Source organism: Urocitellus parryii, chromosome 3, assembly GCF_045843805.1.
Source record: "Urocitellus parryii isolate mUroPar1 chromosome 3, mUroPar1.hap1, whole genome shotgun sequence".
Taxonomy (NCBI): domain Eukaryota; kingdom Metazoa; phylum Chordata; class Mammalia; order Rodentia; family Sciuridae; genus Urocitellus; species Urocitellus parryii.
The window spans coordinates 6,384,967-6,393,510 of NC_135533.1; the positions used below are offsets into that span (position 1 = coordinate 6,384,967).

General features: G+C 57.1%; 1 protein-coding gene across 1 annotated transcript; it reads left to right on the top strand.

Moving 5' to 3' along the window:
- On the top strand, nt 1-8,114 carry Znf467 (zinc finger protein 467). Its single transcript, XM_026411177.2, has 5 exons — nt 1-110; nt 2,208-2,283; nt 2,729-2,845; nt 3,662-3,775; nt 6,315-8,114. Exons 2-5 carry the CDS (start codon nt 2,250-2,252, stop codon nt 7,850-7,852), a joined length of 1,803 nt encoding a protein of 600 aa, XP_026266962.1. The 5' UTR covers nt 1-110; nt 2,208-2,249; the 3' UTR covers nt 7,853-8,114.
- Nucleotides 8,115-8,544: the final 430 nt, after the last annotated feature.

The window sequence follows — 8,544 nt, forward strand, 5'->3', positions numbered from 1 at the left end:
CCGGGCTGCAGGCAGCGGGCGCCATTGTGAGCAGAGCCGGCTCGGGCAGGAGGCCCGGGCGCCTGGGTCCCCGAGGCTGGCTGCAGCGCGGCGACCCGCCCGCCCGCCAGGTAAGGGCCGGGAGGCTCCCGGCGCCGGCGGCTCCGCCCGCCTCCCCTTCAGCGCACACTCAGAGCCCGCAGCGTGCAGGTGACAGCCCCCGGGGAAGGGGCGCCGGGAGCGGGGCAGGGGTGGGGGAGGGGCGCGGGTCGCCGGCGAAAAGGAGGGGACCGAGCCGGGGGGGGGGGGCGAGGCCGGAGGGGCGGCGGCGAGGGTCGCGGAGTGCAGGAAAGGGATCCGGGAACTGGAGAGAAGGGCGGGGGCCGGGTGGGAATCGGTGGGAGAGGGGCGGGAGGGTCCCCAGGGGAGGGAGTGGGGAGTCTCAGGAGAGCAGAGGGAGAGTGGGAGTGGGCCGAACCGGAGCGGAGGAAAACCGGGCGCCCGGGATCGGCTCCTGGGGAGGGGCGGGAGAGCAGGGCGCTGACAGGTGAGCCCCGGAGCGCGGCAGCGGCCGGGACCCCGAGTGACTCTGGAGGACACCCGGAGGAGGGGAGGTGGAGTGGGGTCTGCTCGGGAGGAAAACTTGGGGGGTGGCGAGAAGTCAGTGGGGAGCAGAAACAGGGACAGGAGCACTGAGAGGGAGGTGTTGGGGAGAAAGGGGTTCGGAGGGGAGGTGGGGCGGGGAGGGGCAGGGCCAGGGAGAAGGTCGGGAGTGAGCTGGGTCAGTCCGGTAGCCCCAGCCTTGGGGCGCCGGGGACGGGGGAGCTGGGGAGCGGACTGGAGGGGGAGGGGAAGAGCGGTTCTGGGGACCGGGAGGGGAGGGAAACGGAGCTGGAGCCTGCTGGGGAGGCCGAGGGGGAAGGGAGGCGGGGGCCGCGGAGGGGAAGGAGAGCGGCGGGGGGGGGGGAGAGGGGAGGGAGGGGGAGGGAGGGCGGTGTGGGGACCGGAGGAGGAGGGCTGGGGAGGGGTGGAGGGAGGGAACCGAGGTGAAGAGAGGAAAGGAGAGGAAGAGAAACCAGAGTGGGGGAGGAGAGGGGGAAGGGAGGGGCGAGCAGGGTGGGGGAGACCAGCTGAGAGCTGGAGGGCGGGCGCTGGGGAGGAAGGAAAAGAGGAGGGGGAAGGAAGGGAGAGAGTGTGCAGCCGAGGAGGGGGATGGAGCGGGGGAGAGTCGGGCGGGCGGGGAAGGGCGGCCCGGAGCCCAGGGAGGGGGAGGGGAACGGAGCGCTGCCGGAGACTGCCCGGAGCGGAGGGTCAGGGAGGCGGTGGCGGCGTCAGGCCGACCGGAGGGGGCCGTGAGGGGTTGGCCCCGCCGGTGCGGGCAGGGGCGGGTAGGGGCGGGGCAGGGGGAGGGGCTCCAGGAGGCTACCCGATTTGGTGGGGAGAGAGGGCGGAAGGCAGAGGGAGCCGGGAGAGGGGAGGGATAGAGGGAAGGCTGCAGGGGGGGAGGGGGAGGGGAGCCTGCTGGGGGAGGGGGAGGGGCCCACAGGGGACAGAGCCGAGAAGGGGGTGCCAGGAGGGGTGTTCTGGCCTGGGGGTGTCCTAGCACAGAGCAGCCTCATGGGGAAGGGAGTGGTTTTGAAGTAGGGGCTTTTGGAGAAGCCAAGACCATTTCCTACCTCTAACAAGGACTCTTCTCTGATGGGGAGCCCCCACCTAGTCCTAAACTGACACTCCCTCCCCTGCCGGCTGGCTCCTGTTTCACCATCTCCTGCAGTGACAGCTGGAGGACCCAGGAAATGAAGTTTCCCACTCCCCACCCTGGTTTCCCACCCTCCACCCTCTCCCCAGAGAATGGTTCCTGCCAGTCCCCAGGCAAGGACACTGGGGTGTGCTTGGGGTGGGGCTGCCAATGAACTGGGGCTGGCTGGAGAGACCTGCCAGGCAAGGGTGGGTAGGTGGGTGAACTGATTTCCAGAGTCAACCAGAGCTTGCAGAAATGGCTTCAAGCCTTTCTTCTTGGGCCCCCCATCTTTAAAGGTCTCTGCTCTTAAATTCATACTCCCTTATTTCCCTCACCTGTTTGGGGACATCACCTTTGGAGCTCCTGGGAAGAGCTAGGAGGGAGAGATTGGACAGAGCTTCCTGCCCAACCTTCTATATGGTGGCTGCTATTCTAGACCCAGGTGGAAACTGGCAGGAGGAACCTGACGGCAGTCTTTTCTCCTTAGGGTCTGTGACCTGGTCCCCAGGAGGGGCTACTCCCTGTTGCCATGAGAGAGACTTTGGAGGCCCTCAGCTCTCTGGGTGAGAGAACTGAAGGCACTTGGGGGTAGGGTGGGATTAGGGGGCATCTGCAAGGCAGAGAGTAGAGTTCTTCCAGAGGCTGAGCCCTGGAGCCAGAGGCCCTAGGGGCCTGTAGGACAGCATCCTTTCAGGTCACCAGGTATGTTTGAATGCCCAGAGGAGGGAAGTTGTGTTAAACTGCAAGTGTATATGGGGACTCACTCAGCACTGGGACTTAAACTTATTCTCTCTAAAGCTATTCTGTTTCTTCCTTCTATCTTTGATTAATCTCAAAGGAGCTGAGATTGATACCTGGTCAGACTGCTGGGGAGCCTGGGCTGTTGTCTCTTATCACTATTATTGGGAAGCCCTATCCTTGAGCAGGCTAGGAAGGGGAGGGCCCCACTTCTGATCATCAGTTCTGTACAGTATGGTTTACTTGGAACCATTCTTCTATCTGTAATAGGATTCTCTGTGGGACAGCCAGAGATGGCCCCCCAAAGTGAGCCCAAGGACAGGTCTCATAATGTCCAGGGGCAGATGTCCTCCTCCAGTGAAGAGAGAGCACTGGGTACAAGCTCAGGTATGTAAATGGGGACCATGTAGGATGTCTCAGGAAGGAATTTTCCTTCCTTTCACCGCATATTGTTAAGCACCTACTATATGGTGACTGCTATTCTAGACAATTTAGAATACCATCAGGACCAATAACCCCTACCTTCAAAGAGCTTAATCCTAGAGTGTTCAGAACCAACTAACAATAAATGTAAAAGCAAGAGAAACGATAAGCTACCTTAGAAGATAAATGCTGTGCAGGAGAGAATAAAGCACAGTGAAGGGCTACAGGTAGGGATGAGGCCCTTCACTGAAGGTCCCCTTCACTGAGGGTGAAGAACAAGCCTCACTGGGAAGAAAAAATTGGAGCAAGATTTGAAAGAGGTTAGGGAGGTGGCTAAGGGAATATCAGGTATCGGCAGCCAGGATGGAGTGCTAAGGCAGGAACAGGCCTGGCTTCAACATTCTGATCCTTACCAATGATTTGCCTTGGACCTGGGGTCCCTCAGGGGTCTGGGAAGTACAGTCCTGCTGTTAGGAGCCTCAGGTAAGCCTCAGGTCAGGGGCCCTTCCTTGCTTTCACTACCTCACATACACATATTCCAGAAATTCCTCACTTATGGCTCCTGCAACCTGCCCACCCTTAGCAGCTGCCCTGCTTAAAGGAGCCTGAGGTTTCCCGGGGGGCAGCTGGGAATTCAGCCCCTGCAGGTATGATGGGAGACAGAGTCCTGTGGGTGGGGATGGGCTGGGTTTTCAGATGTCCCTGCTTCCTAGCTGCAGTGGGGACCTTCATCCATCTGTGATGCTTCTGGAGGCCTTGAGGTTTCCTCTTCTCTCCCAGGGCATGAAGCCCCTGGTCCAGAGGAAGGAGCCCAGACAGAACAAGCCGAGGCTCCCAGCAGAGAAGGACAGGCATGTACTCCACAGAAGGCTGAGCCGGTGGGCTCCTGCTCAGGTGAGTCTTCCTGTTGCTCCATCCACCAAGAGGCCTCACAAACCCCATTCCCTTGAGAGACAGCTACTCCAGGCCCTTCCAGTCAAGAAGAGTTCAGAGCCTGGACCCCTTCTGCTATAGAACTCCGACACCTAAAAAGAATTACACCCTGTAGACTGTGGAACCGAAGAGGCTCATCACCGAAGAGAAATATACCTTGTTTCAAACCTTGCTAGAAGTCCTAACTTCCCCTCTTCATCTTCCCTGGCCTAATCTTAGGCTGTTGATCACCTGAATTACAGTTGCCATGAAGATAAAGGATGTGGATCAACTTTTCCACTGTCTCTCTCCTACATTCTCTTCTCCCCAAACCATCACTGATCTTGTTGTTACCAAGTTCTCCAAGACTATTATAGTAAACTCATCTCTCCCGTACCTAAACCTACCCATCACTTCTTTCTCCTGCTACTACCTCATCACCTCTTGCTTGGTTGACTGTTTTAGTCAGCTTTTTTTTGCTGTTGTGACTAAAGGATCAGAACAATTGCAGAGGATGAAAAGTTTATTGGGGACTCACAGCTTCAGAGGTCTCAATTCATAGCAGCAGGTTCCATTCCTCAGGGCTCAAGATGAGGCAGAACATCATGGCAGAAGAGTTGGCAGAGGGAGGCAGCTTACATGATGATCAGGAAACAGAAACTCCACTCTCCAGATACAAAATATATACCCTATAGCCCGTCCCCAAGGAACTACTTCCTCCAGCCACACCCTACCTGCCTCCAGTTACCCACTCAATTAATTCTATCAGAGACTAATTCACTGATTAGGTTAAGATATAACCCAATCATTTCTCCTCCAGACCTTCTTGCATTGTCTCATATATGAGCTTTTGGGGGATATCACATATAAATAATAACAGTGACATTTATTCAACAAAGATTTATCTAGTCCCTACTATGCACTGACTGTGCTGAGTGTGGTAGGAAGAGATAGGCCCTAGAGGTGTACAGACATACTTACCCACTGAGCACTCTAGGATGGACTACCCCCTCTCCAGGACCTTGTGATCTGTTCATCTGTAAACAAGGATAACAATAACTTCATGGTTGTTGTGAGGTTTATAATGGTGTATGGCTAGTGTTTCATCTATAGTTGGCCCTCCATAAATGATGGCAATGCTCATTTTATTATACATTTATAATACAATGTATCTACCCTTCCAGAAGCTAACATGTAATTGAGATGGCATCAGTGTTAACCAAGATGAAAGATTAAAAGAACCAATATAAGAGTTGCAAATAAGAAGTGTCAGTGCTATTGAAGTTTAGGGTGAGAGATCCTTATTTTGACTGGATCTGTCAAAAATGTTGCTTTGTGATGCATCTTGAGAGAGGCATAGACTTCAGCTCAGAAGCTGGCTGGGGTGCAGAATGGAGAGACAGTCTAGACTGAGAAAGGACTTTGAAGCAGAAAAGGTGACATGTAACTGGGGTTGAAGGAGAGCAGTGTGGTGGAAATGAAGCATTCTCACCTAAAAGAAGAAAGTTGGAGTAGATCTGGGTGAGCCTCAGATGCACCTACAACTGGCTAAATCCTGGGGGGGAAAAATGACCTATTGATGGTTCTTGAATAGAAGAGTGACACAATGAAAATGTGAGGCATATCACAGTATGATCAATAGACAGTTGTTTGGAAACAATAGATTAATGGAAGAAACTGGGAGTAGATGTACTTGTAGCAGTCCCTGTGTAATGTAACCAAGGCTTGGGCTGTGAAGGACTTTAAGGGCCAGAGAGGAATTCAGATCATTTGGTCCAATGGTTCTCCAGCAGAACTGGGGATCTTCTGGGGGCTTTAAAGAGAGAGAACAGATCCATGGGCCCTTCTCCTACAGATGCATTTATGAGAGTTCCTCAGGAACTCAATCCTGCCTTTGGGCCAAGGCTCTCCCCAGGGCCCTCCCTGCTTCTGGAGAGGCTGACAACATTCACCAATTACCCAGGTCCTATAAACTTCAGCCGCCTCCTCATCAACTGGGATTCCCCCCTTGGCTGAAGGGAGCAGCAGGGGGAGCATTTGAGATGAAGGAACTGACTTTTAGGGTGCCCTGGTACTCTGTGGCCAGACAAAGGTAGAGAGCAGGAGGTGTCAAGTTCCCAAAGGTCTCCTTTTGGGAGAAGATATAGTGTTCTAATGTTAACATCAGCCAAGGATAGGTGTGGGAAGGTCAGGTGTTTGGCAACAAACCTGCAGAGCTGCAGCCGATTTTGGGGACACCCAGGGGAGCTACTCAACTAGAGACACGGTTCCAGAAAGGAGCTTGCTGGACAGCAAGATCTGGGGCAGCCACCCAGAGCCTGGGAGAAGTCACGGAAGGGGGCAGGTGTTCATCAGCATGGCAGGCTGCAGAGCTGGAGGAGAATGAGAAGAGTTTGGGATTTGGTCATTCCCGGGAACTTTTTGGGTAGAGTGGAGAGAACAGAAGCCAGATTGCTGGGCTCCTGAGAGGCAGTACTACTGGCGTTGAGCTTACTAGACAATTCTTGTTTTGACTATTCAGGAGACGAATGGATGATTCGGAAGGTGAAGGTGGAGGATGAGGAACAGGAGGCAGGAGAGGCTGTCGAATGGCCCCAGCATCTCTCGTTACTTCCCAGCCCTTTCCCAGCGCCTGAACTGGGACATCTGGCTGCTGCATACAAACTGGAGCCAGGGGCCACGGGGGCATTAGGCGGGATCGCGCTGTCCGGGTGGGCCCCGATCCCGGAGAAGCCATATGGTTGCGGGGAGTGCGAGCGGCGCTTCCGGGACCAGCTGACGTTGCGGCTGCACCAAAGGCTGCACCGGGGCGAGGGCCCCTGCGCCTGCCCGGACTGCGGCCGCAGCTTCACTCAGCGCGCCCACATGCTGCTGCATCAACGCAGCCACCGCGGGGAAAGGCCTTTCCCGTGTTCCGAGTGCGACAAGCGCTTCAGCAAGAAGGCCCACCTGACCCGCCACCTGCGCACACACACGGGCGAGCGACCCTACCCGTGCGCCGAGTGCGGCAAGCGCTTCAGCCAAAAGATACACCTGGGTTCGCACCAGAAGACCCACACAGGCGAGCGGCCCTTCCCCTGCACTGAGTGTGAGAAGCGCTTTCGCAAGAAGACGCACTTGATCCGGCACCAGCGCATCCACACCGGCGAGAGGCCCTATCAGTGCACGCAGTGCGCACGCAGCTTCACGCACAAGCAGCACTTGGTGCGGCACCAAAGGGTGCACGAAGCAGCTAGTCGAGCCCAGCCCTCTCCCGACGCGCCTTCTTCGCCGCATTCCCCCGCCGAGTCCTCCACCCCGTCCCCTCCTGGACCGAAACCTTTCTCCTGCTCTGACTGTGGCCTGAGCTTCGGCTGGAAAAAGAACCTCGCCTCACACCAGCGTCTGCACCGCAGCGAAGGTCGCTCCTTTGGGTGCGACGATGGCGCACTGGGAGCCACCGTGGACCCCGCTGCTGCCGAACCCTTAGCCTGCGTGCCCCGTGGGCCAAGTTGTGGGCCAAGTTGCGGCCCTGCGTCGGGCACAGTGACGCCCCAGCGCACCCCCTCGGGCGAAAGGTCTTTCTTCTGCCCTGACTGCGGGCGCGGCTTCGCCCACGGACAGCACCTGGCTCGGCACCGGCGCGTGCACACGGGCGAACGGCCCTTCGCCTGCGCGCAGTGCGGTCGCCGCTTTGGCTCGCGGCCCAATCTTGTCGCCCACTCCAGGGCCCACAGCGGCGCCAGGCCTTTCGCCTGTGCTCAGTGTGGCCGCCGCTTCAGCCGCAAGTCGCACCTGGGCCGTCACCAGGCGGTGCACACGGGCAGTCGCCCCCACGCCTGCGCCATCTGCGCCCGCAGCTTCAGCTCCAAAACCAACCTGGTCCGCCACCAAGCGATCCACACCGGCTCCCGCCCTTTCTCCTGCCCTCAGTGTGGCAAGAGCTTCAGCCGTAAGACCCACCTGGTGCGGCACCAGCGCATCCACGGCGAAGTGGTGCACCAGGCCTCAGAGACCGACCTCTCCGCCCCAGCCTGGCCGGCTCCTACAGAGGTGGCACCGCCCCCGCTCTTCTTCTGAGCCCAGTTCTCACTGGGATCCTTCCTTTGCTCACAGATTCCAGAGAATTGTGCGCCAGAGGGCCTGGGCTGCTGCCGGAGGCCTGCACTCCTTTGGCCACCGTCCTATCTTCAGCGTAGGGAAATGTCCGCAAAGCCTACCCAGCTTTGGCGTTCATGACACAGATAGTGCAGAGAGAACCCCTGCGACTCATGTGGGAAAGCAGACGTTTCCTGGGTCAGGAATGGTCAAGAGCCGGCTGGGTGGAGAACCTCTACCCAGAACGAAAGAATCTGTGTACTTCAAGTGGTATTAAAGTTCTAATCTGCAGTCCTGGGTCTGTTACCTGAGCTGGGGAAGGCAAGCCTGACTCCTCCATCCCCTCCCCACCTCCATGCACAGGAAAAGCCTCTTCCCTTTTTGTCAGGGGATGGGTTGAATTTAGCCCCCTGCCGTTAATTGGCTTTTCCAGATCAAATGTTATATGCTACCCTGGTTCTTGCTTCTAGTTCAGAAATTTGGCAGAACAAGATCTTACAGCACATTCCATTCTCCACATGCCAGGAACTGAAGACTAGGGCTGAAGGGAAGGCAGAGAGGGGCCCCTTGCCCTTGGTCATTCCCTAGAGACCAAGGGCTTCCCAACAGTAGCCTCACCTGTGGCTTGCCTGGGCAGTGAGGAAGTAGTGAATGAAGGCTGCACACTCTCCACC

Coding starts and splice junctions, on each gene's coding strand:
- Znf467 (XM_026411177.2), top strand. CDS start 2,250: ATGAGAGAGACTTTGGAGGCCCTCAGCTCTCTGG. Junction 2,284..2,728: donor GGAGGCCCTCAGCTCTCTGG/GTGAGAGAACTG, acceptor TATCTGTAATAG/GATTCTCTGTGGGACAGCCA. Junction 3,776..6,314: donor GCCGGTGGGCTCCTGCTCAG/GTGAGTCTTCCT, acceptor TTGACTATTCAG/GAGACGAATGGATGATTCGG.